Genomic DNA, 14,192 nt, shown 5'->3' on the forward strand with positions numbered 1-14,192 from the left:
TGGGGATTTTTTAGAATCCTAAAACAGACTGGCTCTGATGTAAATCCTTTGTTTTGTGCATTAGTAAATCGGAGATAATATCAGCAAATAATAAATGTTCCTTAAGCATTTACTAAGTCCCATACTGGACCCTTAAAATCATTGCTCAAGACAACTTGATGAAATTGTAGTCTTTCACTGGGAGATTTGGAGAGGAGAAAATTGAGGATTTTAGTAAGGTTAAACTCAAGGTGACAAAACCCTCTGCATGATTAATCAGTACTAACGAGGGCTCATATTTATTGAACTATTATCATGCTGGAGCACACTCAGTGCTATCTTATTTAATCCTCCTAAGCTCCATGAGGTAAGCACGATTACTATCACTCCACATTTTCAGACAGACAAGGGAAGCTTAAAAAGGCAGGTAACTTGCTCAAGGTCATATAATTAGCAAGTAATAGACCTAGACTTGAACCCAAGCGGATTAGCACCTAACCCATCTGCTTACCCTCTGTGCCACAAAACCTTCTTGCTGTGATCAAACATCTGAGAAGACCTGTCACCTTATAGGTCTTCTGCACAAGCAAGGCCTTTCCTCTTGGTAAAGACTAGATTGGCTCAAATAGAACCCAGAAGACCTCAGGCTTCTCAGGCACAGGCACACGGGTGGTATCAAGCAAATACCTGCGGGGTGTGAATCGGCCATTTCTGTCTGCTCATCGGGCACCCCAGCCTATAAGGCAAATGAGGAAATCTTCCTAGGAAGGAATAAGCAGCAACAAACTGCAGAGGTTCCCTTGTCCTGGTTTTCACTTCATCTTTTGGAAGATGCAAGCCGGGTGAGCAGAGATCCCAAGCTCAGGCCAGCCAGTTGCTTTGTTTCTGAGCACTGCCATGAACCACTTCCAGACCATCCTGGTCCAGGTTCGGGCACTGCTCTCCAGCCACCAGCCGAGGCAGGTGCAGGCTCTCCTGGACAGCCTGCTGGAAGAGGAACTCCTGTCCAGGGAGTACCATTGTGCCCTGCTCCATGAGCCTGACATCGAGACTCTGGCCAGGAAGATATCCCTGACCTTGCTGGCAAAGGCGGACCTGGACTTGGCTCTCTTGGGCTGGGCTTGGAGACAGCTGCAGGCCCCATCATTGGAGAGGGGCCCTGGCTGCAGGAACTATGGTGGTGAGTTGGCATCCCTCTAACTCCAGAGCCCTAAGTAGCAGAGATAGCTCAAGGATTTTCCCGTCTCTCTGAAAAGGAAGTCAGTGGGCAGGAATCGGGGCATCTAATGAGCTGATAGGAGCAAGGAGCACTTGGAAATTTCCATCTGTATGACTGGGTGTGCTGGAGATGTGATTGCCTCCCACACTGTGCATATGAAACCTGTCCCGGGGCAGGTGTCTGAATGCCCACCCTAAGCCCCACCAACTGGCAGCACAGGGTCAGAGGGTGGACAGATCAGCTGGCTTCTGGTCTGGAGGGAAAGACAGAGGCAGCACAATCACTGTAGGTCAAAAGTAGAGAAATGGAGTGCCGAAGAGAGGGCAGCCAAACAGCTGAAGAACAGAGGACACTGTGTTTGCTTGTATGTGTAAGTGTGTGTGCATGCATTTTGTGCATGTGTACACGTGAGTGTGTGTTCATGCATTTGGGGGTGTGTGTATGGCATCTGTACATGCGCCTGCACATATGTGTATATGGTTGTGTGCATGTACATGCATTTGGGTGTATGTGTATTGATGTGTATACACACATTTGAGGGTGTGTATGTTGATGTGTGCATCTTCATTTGTGTGTGTATGTGTGCATCTACATTCTTTTGCACATGTGTGCGTGAGTGAGTAAATGCATTTGCATGTGCATCCACGTGTGTCTAGATGATAGGCATTCAGACAGAGAAAGAGGAGGAAAGGGGAGACAGACAGAGGCCAGGAATAGAAGGAAAAGAAGAAGGAAGGGAGAGATGTGTGTTAAACCATAAAAACAAGCCTGCACCCACTCTGAGGTTCCATCTAGGTTTTCCTAGATGATGCCAACTTGGTTGCAGTGTACTTTGTAATGTCATGTGCTTGTCTTGTCTTCTCAGGCAGTCCGGCTTTTCTGATCCTAAGACTGGGGGGCATGAATTCCAACCCTTGTGGTCCTACTATGACTTTAGAGTAACTTAAAAACCTGAGAGCCCAACCGCGACTGACAGTCACTGAGAGCGTGCCGTGTGCAGGCCTAGTCCAGCTCGGTCCGCGCCCAGCGCCTAGTTCCCCTTTCCACACTGAGCCCTTTGGGAATCTGCATTCTCACTCAAGGTGGAAATTAGAAGGCAGAAGCTGGATATGGTGGTGCACACCTGTAATCCCAGGACTCTTGGGGGCTGAAGCAGGAAGGCCTGGGCAATTTAGCAACTCAGTAAGAACCTGTCTCAAAATAAAAAAGGGCTGGGAATGTAGCTCAGTGTGATGCCCCGGGTGCAATTCCCAGTAGAAGAACAGAAAGGAAGGAAGGAAAGAAAGAAAGAAGGAAGGAAGTGAGAGGATAGGAACTGGAAAGAAAGGGAAGGGAAGGGGAGGGGAGGAGAGGGGAGGGGGGGGGAGGGGAGGGGAGGGGAGGGAAGGAGAGACTGCCCACAGTGTTTGGGTGGGAAATGATGAGGGTGGACTGGAGAACCGACAAGCTTTGGTCACCCGGAGGGTAAAATGTCTTTAGCTGGCCTTCCCTGAAGCACCAGGGCAAGGCCCCTTCTTCCAAATCCTCTGTCACAACCTAAGTTTTTGCCGTGGGGTTTGTATTTGTGAAACTGGTGCTCGTGCCTACACTCTCACCCCGGTGGTTTCCACCCATCTGTGATACACACCTTTCCTTCTGTCCTTCCTAACAGACCTCGGGGGGACGCAAAGCAGACCCTCCCCATGGGTCATCCCTCACCCCATGGGGCTGCAGGCACAAGCTCCTTGCAGGGCCCTTGGCCCTCCCTCCCTCCCTTTCTGAGAGGGCTGGTTCCTGTTATTTAACTGTGTTTCCTCCCTGGGGATGTAATCTTTTTATTTCGGGTCTCATGTGACTCTAGAAAGTAGAACTGGGCTTGAGGTGTGTGGTCCTCAGGGGCTGTGACATGGCAGCCCTCTCCTCCCTCCTGCATGCAGATGGCTCCCCTCCAGCCCTGGACTCCAAGGTGGCACAAGGTGGCGGGCGGGGGGGGGGGCATGGAGCAGCTTTTAGAGAGAAGCAGAACAAGGAAAGAGAAATGGTAACTTGCAAATAAAGGGCACTGACTTCAGATTCAATGGATGGGGTGTTCAGAAAAGGAAATCCGCCATGTAGGGTTTCTGTAACCCTCCCTATCAACGGCCCCACAATGATGGGGCACTCTACTGCTCTAGACTCTGCCCTGGCTCCCCATGTCGCTCAGAGGGAAAGCTAAACCTGACAGTATCCCAAAAGGTCCTTCATAATCTGCCCTCATCAGCTCTCTGCCCTAATCCCACTCCTTTTCAGTTATCCACAGTATTCCTCAAACATACCTGGCAGACTCTGTACCTCAGGACCTTTGCGTGCCCTCTTCCCTCCCCCAGAGCACTCTTCTTCGGGTATCCTCTTGGCCAGTCTCCTAATATCAACTCTTGCTTCAAATGTCATTTTATCAGTGAGCCCCCCCCGCCCCGCTCATACCCCCACTTTCTGAGCCTTCTCTCAGGGCTTGATTCCCTTCTCACCTTTCATATCTCTCTACTTTTGTATTATGTGTGTTGTTCGTTGTCTGATTCTCCCACTGAAGACTAAGGTCCACATGGCCATTGATCTATAATTTAATCACAGGGCATCTCTAGTGCCTAGCACAGTGCCTGAGCACATAATAGTTGCATCACACAGTGTGTTTGTTGTGGTTGAATGGCTGGGCAAGTGAACGTGTAGGTCACAAGGTACCATTATTCCCACTTCACACACCAGTAAACTGAGGCCGGGAGGAGTTAAGTAGCTTACCTCAGGACATGGCCTGGGGGAGAGGCTGACTGGGTCTCATGAGGTCAGGTCTATCACAGCATTTCTGCTAAACAACCCACGAGGATGCTGTAAAACCACCACAACCAGGTTATCAAGCTCTGAGCTGAAAGGTGTCTTAGCTGCAGTGGTGCAGAGAGCCCGACTCTGGGTCGGACCCTGGCACTCTGGATCCCCCTACGCAGCAGCAGGGCAGTGCAGTGAGGACTGGGACTGCAGGTCCTTCTCCTGAGAGCTCGAGGGTTGATGGGAGGTCGCAGCAGACCTTCAGGCAGACTCGGCAGCCCGGGGTGCCTTTCTCTCAGGGCAATGAGCTGCCCGTGAAGGGCCAGCTAGAGTGGGGAGGATGGGAAAGAACCAGGCTGAAAGCTGGCAGCTCTGGGTCTGAGCAGCTCTGCTGCTCCCCAAACCATGTGACCTTGGCCACGTGACCGGACCACCCGGATTCTGAGTTTCTCTGTCTCTAGAGTGAGAGAGAGTGACAGAAATCTCTCAGAGCTATAGTGAGGATGAAAGGGGACCTGATGGGGAGAACATTGAAGAGGATTAGGTGGGAAACATCTGCCAGGGCTCAGGATTGAACAACCATTTCTGTCACCTCAAAGACCGACCCCCCCCAAAGGTGGGGCTGAGAGCTGGGCCCCCGACCAACTAAGAACAAGTCAACACCCTCCCTCGCTTGGCACTTGAACAAGGAGCCAAGTTTTCCTCAGGCAGCCCCAGGGCCAGTTCTGGCTCTAGCAGACCAGGAGGTATGACTTTAAGCGCATCCTTTCAAACGGACGCCCATGGGCCTCAGTTTTCAGGTCTGTAAAGTGGAGGTGACAGTCACCTTCAGTGTTGTGGCCCTGAGGGTTGGGAGAACTACCTGCCTGAGGCAGGTACATTCCCAGCAACAGGAGCTCGTCTGACTCAGCAGCTGGGGACGCGTCTGAGGCTGAGGCGACCACAAGCCGAGTGAGCAGGAGTGAGGCCGCCCAGCTGGCCGTGGGTAGAGCTTCCGCAGGGCCACAGAACACCGCGACCCGAGGTCTACACTTTGTGGTTGTCTTTAGCTCCACTGTGCCGTTTCCTTGCTCTGTTTCATTAGGTGGATTCAGTTCGAGGAGCCAAAGAATAAAAGCTCCCTCTAGGATGTCGCCTGATTTACTGGAAAGGGAGGGACACAGTGCAGCCTGCTCAGCCCCCTCTTCCTTCCTCATTTAGGCCTTGGGATGTAGGAGACCAGAGCCGGGAGGGCCGCAGAGTAGAGGCCGCGCCCTCCCAGCTGCCTTCCTGAGCCCGCCCCGCCTGCGGTGGACGATCGCTTTGCCTCCTGGCTGAGGTGGGCTCTGAGAAGCACCCTTGTCCTTCCCCCAGGCAATGCTTCCCTGTAGTCAGCCTGTTGCATCCTGTGAGTCACAGAGGGAGCCTCCCCTGGGATTTCCCAGGCCAGGCAGCCTGCCCACCCTCGGCTGGCCCAGAGCCTCGTCTTGGTGCTGACCCAGCCGGAGCCGGTTCTGTACCCTGTTCCCACAAGCTCACCTGTGTCCTTGCTTAATCCACCCTCCAGCCAGGAGCCTGGGACTTACCTCCTGCTCTCCAGGATCCCCTGGCTACAACCTCAGATCTCCTTACAACTGCACCTATATCCACAGCCACTCGTCTCCACTTAACCCATGTGTCGGTCTTCTTTTCCTTAGTCACTGGGATAGGTGCATGGGGTGATTACAAGCTAAGATGAACATTCACAGTTTTAAAAACTTTATTTCAGTGAAACACACATTGCTATTGATTTCCTTCCTAATTCTCCTCCCTGATTCAAACACGCCGATGCTGCAACGCTTGCCGCTTTCCGAGGCAGTTCTGGAAGTCCTCTTTTGTGAGTGTCTTTAGTGCACAGTGTCCTGAATCTATTCAAAACATTTATCTTTCTGGTCATTTTGACTGTGGAGAAGAGCCGGAAGTTACACAATGCTAGGTCCAGAGCCTAAGATGGGTAATGACACACTGAACATGTTTATTTGATAGAAGTTGGGTAAACATTTTAAATCAGTTCAGGACAAGATGTCTGAAGCAAGAGAGTCTATTTCGAAAAGGACTCATGGCAATGTGTCTTTTACTGTACAAATAATAACTGAGGTTGTTGTTTTTGAGACAAGGTCTCTATATAGCCCTGGCTGACCGCAAACTCATGCCAATCCTCCTGCCTCGGGATCCTCAGTGCTGGGCTTATGGACATGCTGTTCAGTATATAGAAGTACTATATACACACCTGCCTTCCCCTCAACTAATCTACCTGCATATCTTCCTAGCATAAATTTTCCTATTTCGTACCTAAGTTGTACATGTACCAGTTTTTTAAAACTATTTGCTTACCTCTATCTACCCATCTCTTTTCCTTTTCTCCTTTCCTCTTCCCTTCCCATCTCCGTAGTCATTTATTTAGGTCCTGCTACGGCGATCACCAAAATGAATATAATAAGTCACGTAAGGCAGGCAGGGAGAGAATCTTCATCCATTTAGAATGTAAGCTGCCTTCATTCAAATGGCACACTCCATCCTTCCACTCAGACACTCTTGGAGCAGTGTAGTTTTTAACTGCTCAGTTCTGTTAGGCACTGGACGAGCATAAGAAAATAAAAGACCTTACCCCAGACATTAATGGCTTTATGATCAGGAGGAGAAATAGCAGGGGATACCTCGTACTTTTTTTTTTTTTTTTTTTCTTTTTCTGAGACAGGGTCTTGCTATGCAGCTCGGCTGGGCTTGAGCTCATTTTGCTTTTTTTTTTTTTTTGGTCTTTTTCATTTTTATCGGTATTGGGGATCGAACTCACGACCGCCTGCTTGCAAGGCAGGTACTTACGCCGCTGAGCTAAATCCCCAGCCCCCTTGAGCTCATTTTGTAGTCCAGGCTGGTCTTGCACTTGCAATAATCTTCCTGCCTCGCCTCCCATAGGCCAGCACTACCACACCCAACTGGCTACCTGTTACTTAAGAGATAGAAATTGACAATTTATTAGCAAATAACCTGGCAATGTGTTTTATGAAAATAAATGAAGTAGATGATTATCGTTAGCTGAAAGGAAGATGAAGGCAGTGCGTTGGGCCTTGACAATGCCTAAAACGCACGCCAGAAAAAGAAGTGGGGAGGGTGGCCAGAGGGAGCCTGGAGACAGGATGGCCCAGGGTCTGTTTCAGGAGACCGCAGCTAGGAGTGCCAAATTGTGTGAGCACCACTTCCTGCTTGAAAGATTCAGGTCTTTTTTTTTTTTTTAAGGAAACTTTAATGTGTTTTGTTTATTAATTTTTTATTATTTTGAAGGTAGTAAAATACAACAGAACAAGACAGAACAAAGCCAATTGAGACACTGTAGTGGAACTGGTACAGAACTTCACAGCAGGTTACTGAGATAACAGTAACAGGTACCATGGTATATAGCTCGTTATCTTCACAATAGTTGTTCTTTCAATCGAGTATAGCAAAACCAAATGATATACAGAACATTATAGAACTTAACAAAACAGAATATTGAATAGAGTGATACCATTAATCAGAATAAAGCAAAATAGTGATAAAAATATTTTCCTTCAAAGAGACGGTAGAAGGAAATCCCCCTTATTTGCTCTATTGCATATTGTCAACCTCCCAAGAGATGCTCAGATCTCTGGCTCCCATTTGCTAACAGGAGGAGGAGGTGGGAGGTTTGATTCTCAGCCCGTGCACCAGTAGGCTCACTACCACTTACCAGGGAGGCGAGCTGGTTGCTTCGTTTCTAAGGCTCTAAGTTCCAATTTGGTGCAGATCTCTAGGTCTTATTTTTGAGACAGTGTCTTGCCAAGTCACTAAGTTACCCACACTGGGCTTCAACTTGTCATCCTTCTGCCTCAGCCTCCCATAGTCCTGGGATTTCTAGAGTGTACCACCATGCCTGGCTCAGACAGACGCTCTACCAGAGAGAAGCCTAGAGTTGGCTTAGCTTCTCCTCCTGCTCCTTTCCCCCATTCACTCTGTCTCAGAAGATTATCATTTGGCTTCTGAGCCATTCCATGCCCATCTCTCCATCCCCACTCACTGCTGCTGACAGTCACCTGTCAGGCACGTCCTGGAGAGCCAGGCATCTCCAGCCTCTCCGTCTGGTTGTTCCATGTGCCAATGTGCAGTCTCTGTCATTAGTTCAACATGCAGGCTGCCACCCATCTCTGCCTTGCTTAGAAACCTTCTGCACAAGCACAGGTAGCATTTGGATTTTGTGATTTGTGGGCCTAGAGGGGTCAGGTACGATCAGACAGCCCAGGTAGCAGGTGGCTGCCACTGTTCGAGTGCTGATATAGTGTCCAGCAGGTGTGTCTCCAGCCTGGCTGAGTCTCAACCCTAACACACCCAGGAGTTTGGGACTCTTAGATTTGCCCAGCTATCTGACTCAGAGGAAGGGACTCTCCTATAAGACCTCGAGATGGTCGATCATATGGTGATACCTCTCCCTTGGTGCAGCCTCATGGGAGAATGAGACTTGGGATTTCGAACATTTCCTGTGCCTGTTTTTAGTTTACTTTGTTTTTTTTTCCAACCGCAGGCTCTATTTCAAACTGACTCTTAGCATTTCTCATTTGCCTTCCCCATAGGACTTCTAAAAACAGCAGCTGCTTCAAAATGATTGCCATACAAAGACAGGCATCCCCCCATCTTATACATAGGGAGCCCAAGGCTCACAGTATGGGAATGAGGGGTCCCCCGTCACCACCTGCTAGTAGCAGCAGGCTGTCAGTCTCCCAGTCTTACGCTCTTTCAGTAACAGTGACCGGCCAACAGACACAGTTCCCCAAAGCTCATTCATCTCAGTACCACCACTTTCGTAACTTGTACTCTTTCTGAGTCCCCCTACACACTTATTTATTTGACTATCTTTTTTCAAACCATTCATACTTGACCCACATTTTAAAAAGAGCTTTATGTCAGGGCTGGGGATTTAGCACAGCGGCACAAGTGCCTGCCTGGCATGTGCAAGGTCATGAGTTTGACCCCCAGTACCAAAACAAGAGCTTTGTGTCTCCTCTTAAAAGGGAGAAAGTGCCCCAAATAGCAAAAAAGGTAGAACAATGTTATCAGATTCTAGGCGGATCCTATGCACCACCGCAGACCCAGATGCTGAGACCCGAGGGCTGCTCTCCATGAAAAGGAGAGGAGTTAACATCTTAAAAGAGCTGTTAACACCGATTAACCCCAAATCCAAAGACCAGATCTTTGATAACAGGAGAATAAGCAGAGACTTGAAAGATACTTTCTTCTCATAGGAGTCAGTGTTCTATAACACCACATCTGTGTGTTACTTCAAACTAGCTGGCTGTTGGGGATCTCATGTTTGGGTTAATCTCTTGTGTATGCACATTTAACACACACACACACACACACACACACACACACACACACACACACATTAAGGATTGAACTCAGGGCCTTTGCACTGAATTAGATTCCCAGTACCGCCCTTCTTAAAGTTTTTCCAAGACAAGGTCCCACCTAAGTCTCAAAGGTGCTCACTCTGGTCTCAAACTTGCAGTCCTCTTGTCTCAGCCTCCCAGAACACTAGAGTGACAGGCATGTGCCACCACATCCAGCTTGTGTATAAATTTTTTGTTTTGTTTTGTTTCGTTTGAAACAGGGTCTCCTTATGTAGTCCAGGCTGGCCTTGAACTGACTAGGTAGCTTAAGCTGGCCTTAAACCCAAGATTCTCCTTCCTCAGCTTCCTACGTGCTGGAATTACAGGTGTGCACCACACATCTGGTTCTTCGATATATAATTTGTTTCCAATGACTTGGAATAAAAATGGTAGGTGGACCACTCCCGAGCTCCAGGGAAATCCAGGGCAATCTGGTGTGGCAGTGATTGTAGGAGCAACTGGAGCCCAGAAGTCTGTTGAGCCCCAACAGGAGCTTTCAGTTTGTCTTGAGACATGTGTGGGGCTCAGATATAGTCCCATCCTGCAGAGGACAGCAGCTATGACAGCTGGCACCAGTGCAGCTCCGTTTTCATTTCTGAGCAGCAGACAACAGCAACCCTTTGTGGTCACCCAAGTTGGTGTACAGATAAGGAACTGAAATTAACATCAGAAGCAAGGGGAGGCCGTAAGGGAGTGTGGGAGAATTAGGGTTATTTAGATACAGGAAACCTGACAGCTTGAGGTCACCTTGCAGGGGAGAGTTTTCCGCTGGTCCCTTGCTTGCTTCTTTTGCAAGTGCACTGGCTTGGCAGTACCCTACCCATGTAGGTAGGGGCTGTGATGAGGCTGCCTGCTTCTGCTCCGGGCATCTGAAGACATCTGTGAGGAGGCTGAAGGCACTGGAAGGGGCAGCCAGACTCCTGCCCCGCTGCCTCACCCTGCTTCCCCCACCATGCGCTGCCTGGCTCCTCCGCACCCGTCAGGATCCTACCTGCCAGATCCCCAAGGTAAAAGTTGGTGCCGAGAGTGTGTCTTCATTTGGATTGAGCTTTCGGTTGGTTCCACCATGCTAGATAAACAGAGACACTGCTCTGAACTGGGGTGAAGGTGGAAAGGGGGACCATGTTCTGCCAGCCCAGACCACGGGAAGCGAGGGTCTGTTTTCTTCCAGCTGAGCAGTTTGGGATCAGCCAGGCACCCGGGATGGAGAGTTTACCAGCTCACAGCCTCGAAGGGGTGTGTCCTCAGCTCTGGGCACTGACTGGAGTGCAGAGGCAAAGACCAACCGTTTTCTCCTGCCTGGTCTATCTTTGAGTCAGCGCTGAAGGGTGGCTGTCGAGGGGGAGGTTAGACTCTGCCAGACTTCACCCCATCCCCAGGGAAGCAAGAAAACCAAAACTGGTTAGGGTTTTCAGCCCTACAGTGCAGCACCTGACAGATGCAGCCCTCTCCCCAGTTTCCACATGGTGTTGTTTGAGAAGCTAGGGTTAAAGGACAGATGGTGAGAGGAGAGCAAAGACATCTGGTACCAGCTCTGAAGCAGGCACGGCAGCCTTGACATGCAGCTGCTCTGTGGCTAGGTGTGCGTGGTGAGCTTTTGCACAAGTTGCTAACCTGAGTCTCAGTTTTCCTTGTCTGTAGAATGGGCGAAGGGGAAAGCCTAGATGATAGGGTAACATGAGAGATGCCAGGATCTAGCTCAGGGCCCAGGTCCTTGTAGGACCTGAGTGTCATCAAAGAAGGCCGATATTATTGGAGTTGTTATAATTTGGTGGAAAGGAATAATGCCCCTTTTCTCAGACTCCTTAGAAACATGGCTTGCTCTGAGGCCAGAGGTGGGTGAACAATTCTTCAGCTCTGTTGAATGCAGCTGGAGATTCTTGGGGAGATTTTTTTTAGGAGGAAAGAGAGGTCAGAGACCACCTGGACCCACTCTTCCAATTTCAGATGAGGAAGTCCAGGCCTGGGAAGGGGAAGTGACCGTCTCTTATGACCTGGTGGAACAGGACCTAAAATTTCTGGAGGAGGAGAAACAGGCATCTTGTCACCAGGGGCCATGGGATGGGAACACAGGGGTCACCAGAACTGGATCCCTCCCCCAGGACTGTCTTCCTCCCAAGGGCATGGGATGCAGAGAGCATTGCTCAGCTTGTGGGTCCATCTGCATAAAGGGGCGGTTTGGCACTTTCAAGGTCAGGCAGAGCTGGAGAGAAACAGAGAGCCACCCAGGGGTGGAGATGAATTTCCTGCCCTAGAGCGGTGGCCTTTGGGAAAGGGTTAGCTGGCTGGAGGCCTGACCCTGGGAGTGCCTGGGCAAGGTGGAGTGCTTTTGCCACTGTGAGCATGCTTCCAAGAAAGCACGTGGTGGGTGAACCAGGGGAGGGTAGGTGGCTGCTTGCTCCCCGGTTTGGCTGAAGTCCTGTGGTGCAGAGAGAAAGTGAAAGGGAAAAAGCAAATGTGGGGGAGGCGTGGTGGCCCGGCAACAGGTCCGCCCCAAGCTCACCACAATCCCAGACCTGGCAGGAGGGAGACGCCACCAGCAGTGCGTAGAAGCCCGGGAAACCGTGGTAGGTGACAAAGGCCCCTCTGCAGCCCCTAAAACTGGGTGGGAATCGTGGCTCTGAGGCTGGCAGCTGCTTGCGGGAGGTTATATAGCAAGACTGAGAGGAGGGAAGATACAGAAGGTAGGCTCAGACTCCGGGGATGCAGAGCTGATTCCACTCAGCAATCGTGAGGAACCGGAGCTCAGCGACTCTGCCCAGAGAGAGCCCTAGTTGAGCTGAGCAGGCGGAACAGACTGTCAGAAATTCTGCGGAAAGGTTGGGAGAGCCTTTGGCTCGCGGGAGCAAATGCGCGTCCTGGAGCGCGCGCAGCAGTCTCAGCGAGTCCCGGAGCCTGGAGAAGCCTACACAGGGCGCAGGAAGGGACATGGGACCTTGGATCAGGGCCACTTCGCTGAGCCTGTTTATTTTATGGATCATACTGCCCCTCTGATCTGTGACTACCTGAACAAGGATGGAGGCGGGTCTTGAACTCAGGACTGGAGCGATCCACTTATTTGACCCTTGTGGGTCAGGGGCTTCTCAGGAGCACTTACATCAACTTTGCATGGGGCCAGAGCTATATCTTTTAAGGAGAGACGTGAAGGGGTCACAAAGGGGCAGTTATGGTTCTCCTGGAGGTCCCAGAAAGTCAGCATTAGAGCCGCTGGGCCCAGCTTTGTCTGGGATCCTTAAAACCCCGAGTCCTCCCAAGTCCCACAGCCTCGCTCCATCCCCAATGACTTCAGAAGGAGGCACAAGCCTAGAAGTCTGTGGCCCAGGGGCTGGGGGTTTAGTTCAGCAGCGGCGTAAGCGCCTGCCTTACAAGCAGGCAGTCGTGAGTTCGATCTCTAGTACTAATAAAAACGAAAAAGACCAAAAAAAAAAAAAAAAAAAAAAAAAAAGATAAAGAAGTCTGTGGCCCACCTCTCCCCAGAATCGGAACCAGAAAATCCTAACTTTGACAGGAAGCCTTCCATCTGTGCCCTGCCCTTCAGTAAACAAACACTTCTCCCCAATCAGATGAAGGAAATTGGCACTTCCTGCTCTTGGGCCTAATAGAGTCAAACCGGGAAGGGTAACCAAAACAAATCACCTTCCAAATGCCAGGCAGCTTTAGGTGAGGGCCTGGTCTCCAAGAAGCTCAGTGTACAGGGTCTTCAGAGCTGGCTGAGCCATCATCCCACACATGTGAATCACCCGGGGGGCCTTTTCAAGTGTGGGGCCCTGGCTTGGCCCCCAGGATCCATTGGCTGGGCCTGAGGTGGGGCTCACACCTACAGGTATAGCGCCTTTTCCGGCGACTTCCGCTGGGAGTCACTGATCCCCTCCAACCCTTTTACTCTCCTCTGATCCAGTGGAAACTAAGTCCTGTGTTGTTTCTCTTTGTCAAAGGCTATATAGTGAGCCGTAGATAGAGTCAGGATTTGAACCCAGGTTTCCTGGAAGCCCAAATCCAGTGCCTCTGTCCGTGGGTGTGAGCCTCCATAAATGCAGAGCTACTGGATAGGCACAGAGTGACTTGTTCATACAGCAAAATCTGTCTGGTGGGGCGGGGGCCCAGACCATCAGAGAGCAGCACCTTGTGAGGCATAAACTCCAGAAAATACCTTGCGAGACGTAGAGTCTAGAAATTAATGCAAGGAGCCATGCTAAGGTCGTGGGTGATCTCAGACAATTGAGGAAGAGAACTGAGCAGGCAGGGAGCTTCTAAACTTGGTTTTCTTTTTTTTTTTTTTTTTTTTTTTTTTCATCTTTTTCGTTTTTATCGGTACCAGGGATCCAACTCACTACTGCCTGCTTGCAAGGCAGGTTTTTTTTTTTTTGTTGTTGTTGTTGCTAAACTTGGTTTTCTAACTTGCCTTCCATCTCTCTCATCTGCAAGATGTGTAGAACATGAGAGCTTTCTAGACCTGCTCAGAATCAGTTTGGAAAAGGACCAGAGGATATCTATGCGTTGAAAATAATTATTATGATTCTAATGAGTTGTTTAGAAAGTACTGAGAGGAAATTGTGGGCAGAAGGGAGTTTTCCAGAATCTGGGGCATACATGTGATCGCTGGGTCCACAGAGGGCATTAATTAACACTGGTCCTCCAGGAGGAAACGGATATTTTTCAGATCCTGATTTTGTGTCTGCTGCTCTTGTCGGGACGTTAGTGTTAATATTTCTCTTATATTTCTCTTTCTTTGTATTGTCTCTCTGTCTCTCTCTTTCTCTCTCTTGCTCTCATATTGGGAATTGAACTCGAGGCCTTCC

General features: G+C 49.9%; 1 protein-coding gene across 23 annotated transcripts in view; it reads left to right on the forward strand.

Moving 5' to 3' along the window:
* The first annotated feature begins 798 nt into the window (after positions 1 to 798).
* Ciita (class II major histocompatibility complex transactivator) overlaps positions 799 to 14,192 on the forward strand; it is a 54,620-nt gene continuing 41,226 nt past the window's right edge. For 9 of the 23 annotated variants that reach the window (XM_063226517.1, XM_063226523.1, XM_063226526.1 and 6 more), the window contains exon 1: positions 802 to 1,159. In XM_063226517.1, the coding sequence (XP_063082587.1) occupies positions 877 to 1,159 (283 nt within the window). In that variant the 5' untranslated portion in view covers positions 802 to 876. Of the gene's footprint in view, positions 1,160 to 10,083; positions 10,401 to 10,464; positions 11,961 to 14,192 lie in introns of those variants that run through there. The other 14 variants (XR_010039839.1, XM_063226516.1, XM_063226524.1 and 11 more) reach the window with 8 other exon arrangements.

The sequence above is a fragment of the Cavia porcellus genome, unplaced genomic scaffold (genome assembly GCF_034190915.1).
Source record: "Cavia porcellus strain 051 isolate PalLab524CR breed Dunkin Hartley unplaced genomic scaffold, mCavPor4.1 scaffold_16, whole genome shotgun sequence".
NCBI lineage: Eukaryota > Metazoa > Chordata > Mammalia > Rodentia > Caviidae > Cavia > Cavia porcellus.